General features: G+C 38.9%; 2 protein-coding genes across 5 annotated transcripts in view; both read left to right on the top strand.

Annotated features, from left to right (window-relative positions):
• The window catches only part of shroom2b (shroom family member 2b), a 45599-nt gene extending 31237 nt beyond the window's left edge, over nucleotides 1-14362 (top strand). For 3 of the 4 annotated variants that reach the window (XM_087274149.1, XM_087274148.1, XM_087274150.1), the window contains 9 exons: nucleotides 1247-1378; nucleotides 1460-3719; nucleotides 4258-4337; nucleotides 4428-4964; nucleotides 6994-7458; nucleotides 9667-9820; nucleotides 10499-10771; nucleotides 12333-13098; nucleotides 13569-14362. In XM_087274149.1, the coding sequence (XP_087130275.1) occupies nucleotides 1247-1378; nucleotides 1460-3719; nucleotides 4258-4337; nucleotides 4428-4964; nucleotides 6994-7458; nucleotides 9667-9820; nucleotides 10499-10771; nucleotides 12333-12605 (4174 nt within the window). In that variant the 3' untranslated portion in view covers nucleotides 12606-13098; nucleotides 13569-14362. The remainder of the gene's footprint in view (nucleotides 1-1246; nucleotides 1379-1459; nucleotides 3720-4257; nucleotides 4338-4427; nucleotides 4965-6993; nucleotides 7459-9666; nucleotides 9821-10498; nucleotides 10772-12332; nucleotides 13099-13568) is intronic. The other variant, XM_087274151.1, reaches the window with a different exon arrangement.
• A 2665-nt stretch (nucleotides 14363-17027) lies between these two features.
• LOC147834935 (claudin-34-like) lies at nucleotides 17028-17714 on the top strand. The gene has a single exon (XM_087274356.1). It carries the CDS (start codon nucleotides 17028-17030, stop codon nucleotides 17664-17666), a length of 639 nt encoding a protein of 212 aa, XP_087130482.1. The 3' UTR covers nucleotides 17667-17714.
• The last annotated feature ends 538 nt before the right edge of the window (nucleotides 17715-18252 follow it).

The following is an 18252-nucleotide window of genomic DNA, read 5'->3' as shown; positions in this document are numbered from 1 at the left end:
AAACAACATTTGAACAATGTTGGAACCCCGTGAGAATTGACTGCCATACTATTTGTTTTTCCTCCTATGAAAGTCACTGGTTGCAGGTTTTCAGCATTCTTCACAATATCTTTTATTGTTAAAAGGTGAAAGAAAGTCAAACAGGTCTGAAACAAGTAAGGCTGTGAGTAAATGATGACAGCATTTTCATTTTTGGGTGAACTATCCCTTTGACAAAAAGTAGTCAATACTATACACTTTACTATAGTGTGGTTCAGAAACACCTTAGCATTTGCTATAATTTACTATAGTACTTTTATATGTGGGCTGTCTTGTGACCCTGTAGTTTTCACCCATCCGTCCCTACCAGACCCGAGTCTCACACTTTTAGCCATGTGGTGTCTTAGCTGTAGCTGTGCTGCTCACGTGCAAGACTGGGATTATATGCTTAAACTGATTATCGTGCTGTCATTTTCACTGGCTTCTGTAGAACCACTGAGCGTCTCACCAGCATCTTCAGTGTTTCCTGCTGTCTTGTTGATAAATGTAAAATGTTTTAATGTGACTCCCTCCCCATTTCTCCATTTCACCTTGCATACATTTCAGGAAAAACCGCTTCAAAGGGTATGTCGATTACTGTTAAATGAGTGATTATCATTAAAGGAGTCATGAACTGTGTCGTTTTTTTTTAATCTTGTACTGTTCTTTGAGGCCTGCTTATAATGTTATCAAGATTTTTTTTTAAACTTTGATGTAATTTAGAAGTAATTGACTATTTTATGTGCTGGTATTGACCCTCGTGTTCTGTTTGAGGGGGCATGGCCAACTGTAGACTCAGAAGTAAACGCCCACTTTTCTGATAGGCTGCCAGTTTTGCATATTCATTCATTCATTCATTTTCTTTTTGGCTTAGTCCCTTTATTAATCCGGGGTCGCCACAGCGGAATGAACCGCCAACTTATCCACATGTTTTACACAGCGGATGCCCTTCCAGCTGCAACCCACCCCTGGGAAACATCCATACACACTCATACACTACGGACAATTTAGCCTATCCAATTTACCTGTACCGCATGTCTTTGGACTGTGGGGGAAAGCGGAGCACCCGGAGGAAACCCACGCGAACGCAGGGAGAACATGCAAACTCCACACAGAAACGCTTAAGTTCATGACCCCTTTAAATTGTCTTGTGGAAAAGGAATTAGTTGTTACTCTTTCACTATGGCCTAATTTGAAGCCATAGTCATTCTGTCTGTTTGCATTTCAGGAGGAATGAATCGTCATGTAGACCCCATTCATGGCACTCAGCTAAATCCTCGGAAAGCTCCAACCCAAACGACTCCAAATCTGAACCCAACCCAGCACCTGACCCCACTTGGCAGACAAAATGTGATCCTGGGTGAGATTCTGAGTATGCCTATGCAATTGATGTATGAACTGAACTCAGTCAGCATTATCAATTATACTTGTTTGTCACCAGGTCACCCACAAAAGAATTCACCAGCTGTTGGGGACAGACCAATCTGCGACAAGCCTCCTGCCAGTTCAGCTCGGTCAGAAATATGGAAAGCGTAGAGCCCTCATCTCATGCTTTCTCAAAAGAACAACCTTTAACAAGCAAACCCAATGGAGGAGCAGATCACGAGGTGCTTGAAAGTGCAATCAGCAAACCTGCTTTGCCAGGCAATGCATTTTCAGGCACAGCTGATCATGGTGCACCTCGGGGTGCCAATCCCACAGAAGGGGTGTTTTACAGAGGCGATCTAACAGTTCCGAGTGACTGCCACAGATACCTGCAGATCCCCATAGGCAATGGGGGACGAGTGAGTCCCAGTGTTGAGGAGCAATCTAGCTCCAGACTCTCCTCTACTGCGAGATCAAACCATAGACCTGTGTGGCATATTCCAGAGAATAAGATGTCCAGTTCTGAAGCTCCTCCTGCTCCTCCTTTGCGGAGTGATAGTTTCACTGCCACCAGAGTTCATGAGAAGAGCTTAGTGGGATTGTTCCCTGAGGGACACACTGTATATCCACTACAGAGACCTCCCTGTAGAGCTGTGGACAGACAATTAGAGGACGTGAGACACAGCTACAACTCGCCTCCAAAGAAGGACTACCTTGAGCCATACCTTCCAGTTGAGAACTACCCAAATCAGCTAAACCCTACCAAACTCTTTTCCCTGTCAAGCACTGATGTAAGACAAGGCCAGAATCCGTTTGCCTCTGAGTTTCAGCATCAGAGACAGCACAGTGATGATAGTCCATTTTCTGTGTATAACAACTCTACATGTTCATCAAAGTCTCAGAGTGTTGGGAGCTACTACCGAAGTTTGCAAGATTTGCCTAATCAAAACAAAACTAGAACCAGCACAGTCTTTGATCCCAACCATGATGGCCAAGCTCATTTCCGTTACTACTGCATCACTGCCCAACAGCCATACCTGGAGTCATCTTCTCACTGTCGGATGGTAGATGAACAAAGTTCTGAAATGGGAAAAACACAAGGTGCCACAGATAGAAGCTTTGTAGGTTCTCAAAAGGTTATAAAAGCAAAGCATCCTCAACTGTACCTTAGTTTACCCGAGAACAAGAGATCCAATGGTTACAACAAACAGTCCATCAGTCCAGCTTCAGCTCAAGCTGTGTCCCCGATATCAAATAATTTGATTTCAAAGCACAGTTCTGTGGAAAGAGAGACTCAAAGAAAGAAAGATAAGCCTCAGCCTTCCAGGCACATTCCAAACCACCAGACTGAGCAGAACTCTATGTACACTTACCAACATGACAATCCATGGATCAGCAAGCAGGATCTGAAGATCTGTCCCCACAAAACCCCCTTGTTGCATTCATTGGCCCAGGAGAGTAAGAAAATGGCAGAAAATTCTATTACAACAGCCTCCAAAGGAGGTAGCCATGAATCAACTGATGCCAGCAGTGGAAAGCTGGGAAGACGAAGTGACCGCTATGCCACAACTTTACGCAAAGAGATTCAAAAGAAGAGGGCTCAACTTCAAAAAAGCAGAAGCGCAGCTACTTTGACTTGCTCAACTGAAGTTGAGGAGGACTCTGACATATGGAAGTCCAATGAAACCTCCACATCCTCTTCTGATGGTTCCTTTACTAACACGTACAAGGATCATCTGAAGGAAGCCCAAGCCAAAGTTCTACAGGCTACATCATTCAAGAGGAGAGATCTGGAGCTTCCTGGGAATGAAGTTGTGTCTGCTCAACTTCCCAAAAGACCTGGGCAAGTCACCCGCATTGGAAGTCGTAAGCGCTTTCCCATGGATAAAAAAATACATTCCTTCTCTGAACCGGACAAGATCAATGAGGTTGGAGTTGAAGATAAAGCTGGCGGGTCTTTTGCAGACCGATACAAGTTCTTCGAAGGTTCTGGCAAAGCGGTTGTCCAAAAGCCCATTCCAAAGCAGTCCCTGCTTGGTCCTACTGTAGACCACAGTGAGAGAAAGACTGGAGAAGGTGAAAGTATCCCTCGAGTTCTGTTAAAGCAAAGTAAATCCAGCCATTCTGACCTTAATGCAGATGAGCAACAAAGGCTTGGTACATTTGCAGAATATGAGGCTACATGGAACTTGCAGAAGAAGCAAGTGGAAAGAAGAAACACAGGCAGATACCATTCAGCTGAAAATATTTTGGACTCAGGCTTGGAGGAATCCAACAGTGCACTGTGTGTGCATGAAAGATCACGCTCCTCACCTTCTGCTGACTTCTATGGACAGGTAAGAAGAAAGATTGAATGTACTGTTTAGCAGTAGTTGCAAACGCCCTAATTGTATAAAATTGCACTTGCAAGGTTGTAGGTTCAGTTCCTAGTACTGGCAGAGATTGTAGTGGGGGGAATATATTAATGGTGCTCTCTTCCATTCTCAATAACCACCACCGAAGCACTCTTCAGCAACAGAACTAATCCCTAATTGCTTACTGGGCACCAGAACAAAGTGTGTTCAGTAACTTAAATGTGTTGGTAAGGGTTACCATATTTGGCCAACAAATCATTTAATTTAAAATTCTGATCTTAATAGGGATAGTTTCCCCAAAAAGGAAATTCCTCTCATTGATTACCCTCATATCGATCTAAAACTGAGAACTTTGGTCATTTTTGGAATACAAATTAAGATGTTTTTGGATAAAATCCAAGAGCTCCTTATCCTTCCACAGATAGCCAGAGCATGGAAACATTATAATCCAACTGTTTCTTCTCAGTGTCACTATTAAATCTTTGACATTATGTTTTTTACAAATTCACATCCCTTTCAGAAACTTCCTTTGCCACCCAGAAAGTTACCTTTGGATTCTCCACCTGAAGCCAAAGACCAACAGGAGGCTCATATTTCCAGGTTAGCAATTCTCATTTAAACTTATCTTCCATTTAAGGCAAGTAGGGGTAAAATATGAAATGACTGATAATGTGTATTTCCACATCACAGTGCATCTGAAAAGGAACACAATGCACTTAATATTTCCAAGTCTCAAGAGTCCATCACAATGAGCATTCTGGACAATTCAGTTGAACCTCTTGGATACAACCAGAAATCCAGATCTGACACCAAGCAGCCAGCACCGATTACTTCACAACATCTCCAGGTTCCCATGTCAGAGCAACTTCTTCCCAAAAACAATGGTCTTATACCACAACACAAAGAACTTGAAACCACCTGCCCAATCATGGCTTCCCTAGAAGTCAGGATTCAGACCTTTTCACCAGAGCCAACACAAGAACGCCTGAGACTCAATACTTCAGAACCTCTGGACGGAGACATGCATGCACAAGTGGATGAGCATAAATCAGAGAGGATGTTATCTCCTATTCCACATAATTCAGCTGGTTCCCCCATCCCTCCCAAGCAAAAGGCTGACCTGACGGTAACCTCAGCCAGCAGAACACGTTCTCCTTCTCCTCAGTTCTTTCCACAGAGGCTCACAGATGAACCTCCTGCAAATGTGTACAAAAAGGATCCATGCAGGTAACTTCAATATTACATACTGACAGGACAATAATCTAAGGCTGTTTTAAGGGGTTAGTTCACCCATAAATGCATATTATGTTATTAATTAGTCACCCCCATGCCATTCCATTCCCCCAAATGAAGATATTTTAGATTAAATCTGAAAGCTTCCTCAGCCTCCATAGAAAGCAATGGTTTTGAGATGTTCAATATGCAGAAAAGGAACCAAAAACATTGTCAAAACATTCAGTATGGCTATTCAGTGGTTCTACTGTAATCATACAAAGAGAATAAGGTGACACTTTTCTGATAATACTGGCTGTACTGATTAGGGAAGGACTTGATGCAGAAGAAAAGACAAAGCCAAACAGAGTCTTAATGTGGGCAACAGTACAGGGTCTTCATTGTTTCATTTTGCAATTTTTAAAGGGCTATGAAACCCCCTTGTTTCAGCAGGCTGTTTTCACACCTCTACTTTGGAAAAAGTCAGAAAAGTGGGCGTGTCCAGCTCTGTTTAGGGGGGAGTGTCGGAGAAAGAAAAGAGGGATGGTGTGGGAGTGTCTATTTGGGCTCGCTGAGTTTCAGAGTCAAAATACACACACACAGGGGAGAAAGTGACTGTGTTTACATGCACATCTGTAGTCGAATTATTTGCCAAATGATTAAATGGTGGACTTTAACTGCAGTTTGGCTCTTTCATTCAGGGAATTCATTCATGTTCCTCGCGACAAACGAGATATTTGATTTGAGGAGCTGCTCTAAGCGTGTATTTTTCATGCAATGTTTGATACCGCACGGCGAATGAGAGAAAAAAACCCTCCGCATTACCGGAAACTTAGATGCACACGGCAGGTAGCGTCAGAAAGCCTTGTGTGTTATTCCCGTCACTAAATGCGGTGAAAATCCTACACGAGGTTAAAGTTTGGTTGTGATGCTGACATGTTTACACTCGGTGCAATAGTTAGTTCCATATGAACAAACTGAATAAACAAAGAGCAAATCTGTAGAGACAGGACAATCACCAGCAACTAGAGCCGCGTCTTTATTAAGAGGAGACTAAAGCGAATCCGGATCTCAGCGTTTGCAGATGAGAACAGCTCTCAGGTAAACAATAATCCTCCTTAGACACGTAAGTTATTGTTGTCGAGCGTCGCGTACACTGTTAATCCACACGTGACTCCAGCTGCGCTCTCACAGAGAGAAAATGAAAACAAAACTTCACTGCAGCAAACTATAAAAGCAACACTTCACGCTTGTTTCGCCAACACAACGTGGCGTCTCTGCCGTCTAAACACTGTGACAGTAATGAATATTAATGAAGTTGCACAATAGAGCGCGCTGATTGGTTTGAACCAAGCTTTACTCATGCATTAATGCAGCACACTGTAAGACGTAATAAGACTCACTCTGGCACAGACGTCCAGTCTGCACGCTGGAATACTCGCTATTATCTCATGACGGTGACGCAGCTTCAACAATTAGTTTCAAACCGGAAGTACGAATTTGCTTGAAATAACGCAAAAACAACCAATTTACACTTTTTAGTGAAATATAGGTGTCCTAATAGTGTTTATAGCAGTGTGGGACACATATACCACTGTCAACAGCTCAACACATGTGTTCTGGTGTTTCGTGACCCTTTAAAATGTGCCACACATTCTCTATTGGAGACAGGTCGGGACTGCAGGCAGGACAGTCAAGTACATGATTCCTCCTCCTCCACAGCCAGGACTTTATAATGTGGGCAGTATGTGGTTTTGCGTTGTCTTGTTAAAATATGTATGGGCGTCCCTGGTGAAGAGGGCAGCATATTGTGGATTAATTGTGCCATCACAGAAGTCGTAATATCTTTATTTGTTTTTGCGAAGATGAATGTTCATCAGGATAAAGAAACTCATAAGGGTTTGAAAATACTTGAGGGAGAGTAAATAACATGTTAATTTTCATCTCTGAGTGAACTATCTCCAAGGTTTCATTGCTCAAATCTACATAGTTGGGGGAAGTGTGCTTTATTTTCAAATCATGACCAACTTGTTCTCTATTTTAGTAGTAAGGTGGAAGAGCCAAACACTCCTGGCAGAAAGGTCCCCATACAGATTGTTTGTACAGAAAATGGTTCAGAGAGAGACATCCGAAACTATCTGCTGCACTCAGAATCATCTGAAGAGCCTCAAACTGACCAGCTAAAAACCCTGGAATCTTCAGAGCAATGTCATTCACCATTCATCGCATACTCAAACCAGATAGAAGAACCAATATTAGACCCCACCGAACCAATGAGGAGCAACGGTGTGAGCGAACACTCGGAGGACGATCTGAAGCGAGAGGAGCTGGCCAGAGATATAATGGGGAAAGACAGGAGTCTGGTGGACATTCTGGACCAGAGAAAGATGAAGACCACCATGGATCTGATGGAGGGAATATTTCCACAGGGCGAGCAGATACTGGAGGGAGCGCAGCAGAGGAGGAAAGCAGCGTCCAAACAGACGTCTCCTAAAAATGCACAGCAGAGGTAAACCACTTACACTACAAAAACAGAAAACCTTTTCCTAGTCACTTTGGCTTGTTATATACACGCTTTAAAGCACCAAATACGAACCTTTTGTTATTAATATGTAATTTTAAAGTACCAATACAGACCCTTTGGCTTCTAATATGTAATTTTAGACCACCAATATGAACTTTTTAGGTCCTTATATATACTTTTAAGGCACCAATATGGACTTTTTAGGTGCCAATATATAATTTTAAGGCACCTATATGGACTTTTAGGTGTTAATATATAATTTTAAGGCACCTATATGGACTTTTAGGTGTTAATATATAATTCTAAGGCCCCTATATGGACTCTTTAGGTGTTAATATATAATTTCAAGGCACCAATATGGACTTTTTAGGTGTTAATATATAATTTTAAGGCACCTATATGGACTTTTAGGTGTTAATATATAATTTCAAGGCACCTATATGAACTTTTAGGTGTTAATATATAATTTTAAGGCACCTATATGGACTCTTTAGGTGCTAATATATAATTTTAAGGCACCTATATGGACTCTTTAGGTGCTAATATATAATTTCAAGGCACCAATATGGACTTTTTAGGTGTTAATATATAATTTTAAGGCACCTATATGGACTTTTAGGTGTTAATATATAATTTCAAGGCACCTATATGAACTTTTAGGTGTTAATATATAATTTTAAGGCACCTATATGGACTCTTTAGGTGCTAATATATAATTTTAAGGCACCTATATGGACTCTTTAGGTGCTAATATATAATTTCAAGGCACCAATATGGACTTTTTAGGTGTTAATATATAATTTCAAGGCACCAATATGGACTTTTTAGGTGCTAATATATAATTCTAAGGCCCCTATATGGACTCTTTAGGTGTTAATATATAATTTCAAGGCACCAATATGGACTTTTTAGGTGTTAATATATAATTTTAAGGCACCTATATGGACTTTTAGGTGTTAATATATAATTTCAAGGCACCTATATGAACTTTTAGGTGTTAATATATAATTTTAAGGCACCTATATGGACTCTTTAGGTGCTAATATATAATTTTAAGGCACCTATATGGACTCTTTAGGTGCCAATATATAATTTTAAGGCACCTATATGGACTTTTAGGTGTTAATATATAATTTTAAGGCACCTATTTGGACTTTTAGGTGTTAATATTTAATTTTAAGGCACCTATATGGACTTTTAGGTGTTAATATATAATTTTAAGGCACCTATATGGACTTTTAGGTGTTAATATATAATTTTAAGGCTCCTATGTGGACTTTTTATGTGCTAATATATAATTTTAAGGCACCTATATGGACTCTTTAGGTGCTAATATATAATTTCAAGGCACCAATATGGACTTTTTAGGTGTTAATATATAATTTTAAGGCACCTATATGGACTTTTAGGTTCTAATATATAATTTTAAGGCTCCTATGTGGACTTTTTATGTGCTAATATATAATTTTAAGGCACCTATATGGACTCTTTAGGTGCTAATATATAATTTAAAGGCACCTATATGGATTTTTAGGTGTTAATATATAATTTTAAGGCACCTATATGGACTTTTAGGTGTTAATATATAATTTTAAGGCCCCTATATGGACTTTTTAGGTGCTAATATATAATTTCAAGGCACCAATATGGACTTTTTAGGAGTTAATATATAATTTTAAGGCACCTATATGGACTTTTAGGTTCTAATATATAATTTTAAGGCTCCTATGTGGATTTTTTATGTGCTAATATATAATTTTAAGGCACCTATATGGATTTTTATGTGCTAATATATAATTTTAAGGCTCCTATGTGGATTTTTTATGTGCTAATATATAATTTTAAGGCACCTATATGGATTTTTATGTGCTAATATATAATTTTAAGGCACCTATGTGGACTTTTTAGCTACTAATATATTAAATGTATATATGATATTTCCATTTTTTTCAGCAGCAGTATGCAAATGTTTTAAAGTCCATCAGCCTGAGTTACAGTGTTTGTTTTCTCCTTAATTCTCATTCAAATGACACTAATTACAGGATTTAAAGTCAAACCTGCTCACTATTGCCCTCTACTGACACACACACACACACACACAAACATATAACCCACACAGTGTACTTGAACATGACTAAACTATTCATATGTAGAATTTCCTTATTAGTGTCTGAATAATGTTTGTTTCTTCAGGATGGAGGAGAGTCTGTCTTCATCGGTCTCGTTAGTCAGCAGTTCATCATATTACAGCACATCTGCACCCAAAGCAGAGCTGCTCATTAAGATGAAGGACATGCAGGAGCAGGACTCAGAGGACGAGCTCACTACTGACCTCTCCAGCAAGAAGGTGCTCGCTTTATTTACATTTCACTGCGTTATTGCATCCTGAGTGTGAATTACAGGACGCTTTGACCTCCTAATTGCGCTTAATTCCCCTGTCAAAACAAGATGTTGTGGGGCTCTGCTCTTTATATAGTGGAAATAGTTTGCAGTCATTATTTTACATAATAATATTAATAAAAAAATACATTCATTTTACAATTCATTCATTCATTTACCTTTAGCTTAGTCCCTTTATTCATCAGGGGTCGCCACAGTGGAATGAATCGCCAACTTATCCAGCATTTTTTTAATACAGTGGATGCGCTTTCAGCTGCAACCCAATACTGGGAAACACCCATACACACTCATTTACACTCATACACTACGGCCAATTTAGTTCAACAAATCCCCTACTGTGCATGTGTTTGGACTGTGGGGGAAACCGGAGCACCCGGAGGAAACCCACGCCAACACGGGGAGAACATGCAAACTCTGCACAGAAACACCAACTGAGCCAGCCGGGACTCCAGCGACCCGATTGGCTAGAACTTCATTTTGAAAAAAATAAACTGAAATAGAAGTGGTAGCTCCGCCCACATGATTCCCATTGGTCCCTCCACAGTATACACTCATTCTGATTGGCTACAACCGGAGTTGGTTGATTTTCCTGTTAAGTAATCTGATGCTTCTGTCACTTCTCCAGCAAGAGCTGATGGACAGTTTGAGCAAGAAGCTGCAGGTTCTGAGAGAGGCTCGTGAAAGCCTGCAGGAGGACGTTCAGGATAATAACGCTCTGGGAGAGGAAGTGGAAGCCACCGTCCAGAGCGTCTGCAGAGCCAATGAGCTGGAGAAGTTTCGCATGTTTGTGGGAGATCTGGATAAAGTGGTCAGTCTGCTGCTGTCTCTGTCTGGACGGCTGGCACGTGTGGAAAACGCACTCGATAACCTGGAGGAGGGAACATCCGCTGACGAGAAGGTGTTGTTTTACTATTAATTTTAAGGTTACACACTGTTATAACTATACACGCTGTATATATATATAGTTGAAACCAGAAGTTTACATACACTCCCAAAAAAGGAGCATAACCATTTTTAAAAAAATGTCTGATGGTAAACGATTACTCTTTTAGGTCTGTTAGGATTACCTAAATCATTTGCATTTGCTAAATGCCAGAATAATGAGAGAATTTTTGATTTTGAGAATTTTTTATTAATTTTTTGACAGTCAAAAGTTTACACACATTTCCTTGGTATTTTTTAGCTTTGCTTTTAAACTGTCTAACTTTAGTCAAATGTTTTGTGTCTCCTTCCACAAGCTTCTCTCAATAGTTTGCAGGAGTTTTGGCCCATTCCTCCTGACAGAATTGCTGTAACTGAGTCAGATTTGTAGGCTGTCTTGCTCGCACAAGCTTTTTCAACTCTGCCCACACATTTTCTATAGGATTGAGATCAGGGCTTTGTGACGGCCACTCCAAAACATTCACTCTTTTGTCCTTAAAGTACATTTGAAAAAAATTGGTAGTGTGCTTAGGATCATGGTCTGTTTGGAAGAGCCATTTGTGGCCAAGTTGTAATTTCCTGGCTGATGTGTTGAGATGTTGCTTCAGTATTTCTCCATAATGTTCTTTCTTCATGATGCCATCTATGCTGTGAAGTGGACCAGTCCCTCCTGCAGCAAAACAGCCCCAAAACATGATGCTGCCGCCTCCATACTGCACAGTTGGGATGGTGTTGCTAGGCTTGTGCACTTTCCCCTTTGTCCTCCAAATGTAACACTGCTCATTATGGCCAAACAGTTCAATCTTAGCTCCATCAGTGCACAGGACATGTCTCCAAACATCAGTCTGTTTCCCAGTGTCATTCAGCTAATTGTAATCTGGCTTTGTTGTTGATTCTGGTTTGTTGATTTTCCCATGTTGTCACACAAGGAAGCAGTGTGTTTGAGCTTTTCCTTCAATACTATTCTACAGTTGTGCCTCACATTAACTCAAATGTTGTCAATCAGCCAATCAGAAACTTCTGAAACCTTGACATCATCATCTGAGCTTTTCCAGAGGCAGAATAATCTGATTGTGTGTAAACTTGACTTTCGAGAAGAGTTATAACCATTTATCTGAATATATCTCTCTCATTATTCTGTTATTAAGCAGAACAGAAACGCATGTAATCATCCTAACTTAACTAAAAGAGGAAAAATTTAGTCACATTAACATTTGACTTGTTTTTAAATGGTTATGGGCCTTTTTATACAGTGCATTTAAACTTCTGCTTTCAACTTTATATATATATATATATATATATATATATATATATATATATATATAATTCATATTAATTATTATTTATTTAATAAGATAAATAACGCAACACAATTTTTAAGCAACATTTTAAGCACCATTAATTTTAACAACCTTTTTAAGCAGTTTCAATCTCTTTATCCAAAATATAAGCTCTTTTTAAATCTTGAAAACACTTCGACAAGCTTCGACAAGACGCTTTGAATGTAAATATGACGTGACAAATTGTATTATTTTCAGCAAACGTTGACGGAGAAGCGCAGGCTGCTGATTGGTCAACACGAAGACGCCAAAGAGCTGAAGGAGAATCTGGACCGCCGCGAGCGCGTGGTTTATGAGATCCTGACGGGATACTTCAGGGAAGAGCAGCTGGCGGATTACAGACACTTCGTTAAAATGAAATCGGCGCTTATTATAGAGCAGCGCAAACTGGAGGACAAGATAAAACTGGGAGAAGAGCAGCTGAAGTGTCTGAAGGAGAGTCTGCCGCTCGAACAGAGACTCCTGTACTGATGCATTCATCTTCACTCACACATCTCACTTTTATTTATCCAAGCACTGCTGTGCATCCGCTCGTGTATTTGCCGATTCAAAGGGTTAGTTCACTCAAAAATAAACAGTCTGTCTTTTATTATTCACCCTCATGTTGTTGCAATTCCAATGAGGCTTTTGTTTATCTTCAGAACACAAATGAAGAGATTTTAGATGAAACCCTGGAGCTCTCTCATCCTCCATAAACAGCAAGGGTCCCAAGAGAACCCTGACTTCCCTCTTCCCAGACACTTCCTTCAGCTCCTCCAGGGGGATCCTGAGGTGTTCCCAGGCCAGCAGAGAGACATAGTCCCTCCAGCGTGTCCTGGGTCTTCCCAGAGGTCTCCCCCCATTGGGACATGCCTGGACAAGCCTCCCTAGGTAGGCAGGAGGCATCCAAAACAGATGCCCGAACCACCTCAGCTGACTTCTCTGGATGTGGAGGATCAGCAGCTCTACTCCGAGCTCCTCCCGGGTGACAGAGCTCCTCAACCTGTCTATAAGTGTGCGCCCTGCCACCCTGTGAAGGAAACTGATTTCGGCTGCTTGTATCTGAGATCTTTTCCTTTCAGTCATGACCCAAAGCTCATGACCATAGGTGAGAGTAGGAACGTAGATTGACCGGTAAATCAAGAGCTTTGCCTTTCGGCTCAGCTCCTTCTGTATCACAACAGACCGGTACATCACGCATTACTGCTGCCGCTGCACCGATCCGCCTGTCAATCTCACGCTCCATCCTTCCCTCATAAACAAAACGCCAAGATACCCGAACTCCTCCGCCTGGGGTAAGGACTTTCCTCCAACCTGGAGATGGCAAACCACCTTTTTCCAGTGGAGCACCATGGCCTCGGACTTGTAGGTGCTGATTCTCATCCCAGCAGCATCGCACTCGGCATCAATCCACCCCAGTGCATGCTGAAGGTCCATGTTCGAGTGAGCCAACAGAACAACATCATGCAAATAACAGAACTTTTATTTTGGATGTGATTAATCTTTGCCCAGCACTAAATATTATCAGATCATTTCCTGTGACTTCAGTGGATCAACTGTGATCATACAACGCTCCAAAATCACTTTTGTGCATCAAAAAAACTGCACAATTTCAGATTAGGATGTGTGTTTACTACAGGCTATTTGTGTTGGCATTTTTTTTATTTATTTTATTTTTTTGTGCAAAAGTGTTTTTAGGGTTTAATTATGAGCAAACTTGAATTTTTGCGTGAACTAACCCTTGAACTGCTGATTTATTTTAAAGGATCTCTTTTAGCCCGTACATATGTTTTTTTCTACATGTGTGTGTGTGTGTGTGTGTATGTGTATATATATGTATATATATGTGTGTGTGTGTGTATATATGTATATATATATATATATATATATATATATATATATATATATATATATATATATATATATATACATACATACATACACACACACACACACACACACACACACACACACACGTTTAACTAATTTATTTTGCTACTGAATGCTGATGGTGCTATTAACTCAAAGGTTAGGTCTACTTTCTCTGAACTAGATCCACAATGAAAGCTCTTTTATTAAGTCTGTGTTTGCTTCAGAACATCTCAAATATCAGTTAATAGTATGTTTGGATTTATTTATAATTTCCAATCTCACTGTGATAGAACAATAGTTTATAGATATATGAAATATTGTTCATGAATACATTTTCAATGCACTTCCGCTGCAATAAATTGAATTTAAAACAGAAACTGAGTGCTTTTTAAGCTGCTGTAAATGTGGACGCAGTCTTTTATGATGCACGAAGATGCTCATGGTAAGTTTTTCCATCAATAGTAATCAGGGATGTGATTTTTTAAAATATAAATACATATTCCCGTATTTTCAGAGCTCAATGTGGCGTCTGTAATTTGCGTAAATCTGAAGTTTTACTCATACTGATTAATAATTGGCATATCCCTCATGATTTTATGATCTTTATGAGTCTTTACTGTGTTTTGTGAATTCTCAGTGTGTTTAAGTTTTACGTTGTTGACAGTAATCCTGAACTGTTGTCACTTATTAACAAAATCATATTCATAAGTATTTACACAGGATTTCTGAGCATCAGGACGTCGAATTTCAGAAAGCTGAAGATGTGGACGTGTGCTGATATACGGTAATAACATCATTTTTACTATTTACTTTACTTAGATGTATATTTTGAGTTTTCCACAAACAAGATATGACAATATTTATATTCAGCATAACATCAGTTTGCATGAAGTCTTCAATTGCCATAAAGAATAAAATGACACACACTGAATATTGTCTATTATATTAACATAACTGCATAAATATGAGATTGTGATATGATTTTTTGTCATTGTGTGATTTAAAATTATGTTTATTAATGGTTTTAATAGAAAGCAACAGTACTAAGGATTATTACTTAGGACTAAAAATACAAAAAACATTTTAATAAACTGAATAAAAAAATATTAAATTAATAATTAAAAGAACCTATGAAGCAAAAATAATTACATTTGAAATGAGCAACTATATATTAGTTGCCTATGATATGTTAAATTAATTAATGTAAGTTTTAAGTAATTGAAAGGTTTTTAATTATTGTAAAAAATATTATTGTTAAATTGTAAAAATAAAATACTAATTAAAACAAATCATGACTTAAATAATGCCCTAAATTACCTAAAATTATTATATAAAAACCTGATATACTGTATATATATATATATATATATATATATATATATATATATATATATATATATATATATATTCTCTCTATCTTTATAGGTTTTCCACTAAAATGCTCATTTAATCTAAGTTTTAATCTTAGTCAATTATTATTAAATTAATTAATTAATTAAGAAGTTTATTATTAATAGTAATTTTGATTCGATCCAAGACCGACGACGTGATGATCCCATGGTTTCCATAATCCTGGACCAGGCCGTATCCTGAGCAGCTGCAGTGGTGGTCATGGAGGAGTGGAGAGCATGAGACTGATTCCTGTGACGCTCCAGGGACAGACGAGTCTCTCTGACGTCCAGTTTCTCCAGCGCCTAGACTGCAGCTCTGCACAAGACGTTTGGCCAGCGGAGAAATGTTCGTGCCCAACTGAGTCTGGTTTATCTCTAGGTGTTTTTTCTTCACTTTCGCCAATTGGTGAAGTTTGTTCCTCGCCGCTGTCGCCATTTATAGTTTGTATAATATTTTATAATATAGTTTTGACTATAATAGTTCGCCATTATAGTCGCCATTGAAATGTACCCATTATAGTTTGTCACAATTCTCACTATTTACTTCTGCCTTATTATTAAGTTTAACTGTTTATTATAAAGTATGATCAACATCCCTAATCCTACCCAGTACCCAACTACTATTAATAAGCAGCTGATTAGTATTTATTAGGTTTAGCTAGTGGCTTGTAGCCATATATTTGTGACCATAATAATATTGTCTATATAAATAATAATAATAACAATAAATAATCACTGGTGGGCAAAGATTAATTGCATTTAAAATAAAATAAAAGTTTGTTTAGACACAAGTTAAGCATGTGTAGTGTGTATATTCATTATCTAAATACACACACACACACACACACATGCATATATTTAAGAAAATGTTTATTTATATTTAGAACTAAAATATATGTGTATATGATACAAATAATATATCAATTTAAATATCTATGAAACAAAATTGTTAGTTTTGATGCATGTGCATCACATATACTGTTAAGGGCAACATTATTAGCCCTCTTGTAAAGTATTTATTCTTTTTCAAATTATATTTAATTTATATTCAGGATATGTTCACAGTATTTCCTACAATATTTGTTCTTCTGGAGAAAGTCTTATTTGTTTTATTTCGGCTCGAATAAAAGCAGTTTTTAATTTTTTAAGTCATTTTAAGCTCAATATTATTGGCCCCTTCAGCAATATTAGTGTTGGATTGTCTCCAGAACAAAACACTGTTATACAATGACTTGCCTAATTACCCTAACTTTACCCTGATTACCCTAGTGAAGCCTTTACATGTCACTTTAAGCTGAACACTAGTGTCTTGAAGAATATCTAGTCTAATATTATGTATATATAATATTATATAATATGAATATTATGACTTAAACTGTATATTGTGTCAAAACAAACTTTTATTTTGGATTAATCATGATTAATCTTTGCCCAGCACTATAAATATTGAGTAATTTGACTTAACTTTGACTCCATGGAAAAATCTGTGCGTGTGTGTTTGTTTGTGTTTCTCTCAGAGGAACGTGAGCTTTGTTTATCGGTAGTCATGAAGATGAAGTAGCTGCTTATATATATACACACACACACACACACACACACACCTGCATTAAAAAAAACGTTGCATTTTCAGAGCAATGTGAATGCGGACATCATGCTGTATCTGCTCCACACGGCACACGCTCAGCTCCTGACGCTCTGGATCTCCACAGTGGGATGGATCCTCATCATGGTGAGCCTGGGAACGGTGGAGTGGAGGATCTGGGAAGTGTCCGACATCTCGATCATCACTTCAGGTATAGCCTGGGTGGGCGTCTGGAGGGTGTGTTTTTATAGCCACGCCCCCATATTATCCACCAATCAGATCATGTTCTGCCAGAAGATTCATTTGTGGGAGTCGTTCACTCCGCCTGAGATTGCTTCAGCGCAGGTTTTAATGATATTGTCAATTATTTTGGGATTTTTTGGAAATGCGTGCATCATCGTCGCCCTCAGGAATCTATATTTCAGATTTTCATCCGCAAATCCGGCGTTTTTCGCAGGAGGAGTTTTGCTCATCCTGACGGCATCTTCTGCGCTTGTTCCCGTGTGCTGGAATCTCAGTTCAGTGGTAAATAATTACACTGTTTTCTTCCCGGAGTCTTACCTGATGCCGTCAGCTCCGCTCAGCCAGTCTGTCGGGCCTGGGATTATTGTGGGCTTCTTTGCGTCTGTTTTGCTGGTGTTCAGCGGCCTGGTGTTTCTGTCCCACAGGAACCCAAAAGTGAAGCCGGACATCCGGGAATCTGTTTAAAACAACAGGGAATTAATAATCCGGCTTTCCAAACACATAATGAGTGTTAGTGATAGATGTGATTTATTATAAATGACTATTATTGTACAAACACTGTGACGAATCTAATAATTAAAGGGTCAGTTCACGCAAAAATTGAACCCAAGTGTTTTTAAACTGAGTATGCTGCTTGTTGAACACAAAACCAGATATTAGGAAGAATGTTGGAACCAAAAAGCCACTGACAATATTGAGGAGTGACAGTGTTTTCATAGCCACGCCCCCATATTATCCACCAATCAGATCATGTTCTGCCAGAGGATTGGTCTGTGTGCGGCCTGCTGTTTCTGTCCTACAGGAGTCAAAGTGTGAAGCCGATCAGACATCCAGGAATCTGTTTAAAACAACAGGGAGTTGATAATCCAGCTTTCCAAACACAACGAGTGTGAGTGCTGTTTACAGGATAGATGTGATTATTATAATGACTATTGTATTTAAAGGGTCAGTTCACGCAAAATTGTAACTCAAGTGTTTTTAAACTGCTATGAGTTTGCTTCATGTGTTGAGCACAAAACTTGATACTCTGATATATGTTGGAAAAAAAACT

Source organism: Danio rerio, chromosome 11 (assembly GCF_052040795.2).
Source record: "Danio rerio strain M-AB ecotype USA chromosome 11, GRCz13ab, whole genome shotgun sequence".
Lineage (NCBI taxonomy): Eukaryota > Metazoa > Chordata > Actinopteri > Cypriniformes > Danionidae > Danio > Danio rerio.
This window is presented reverse-complemented; position numbering and strand designations above follow the sequence as displayed.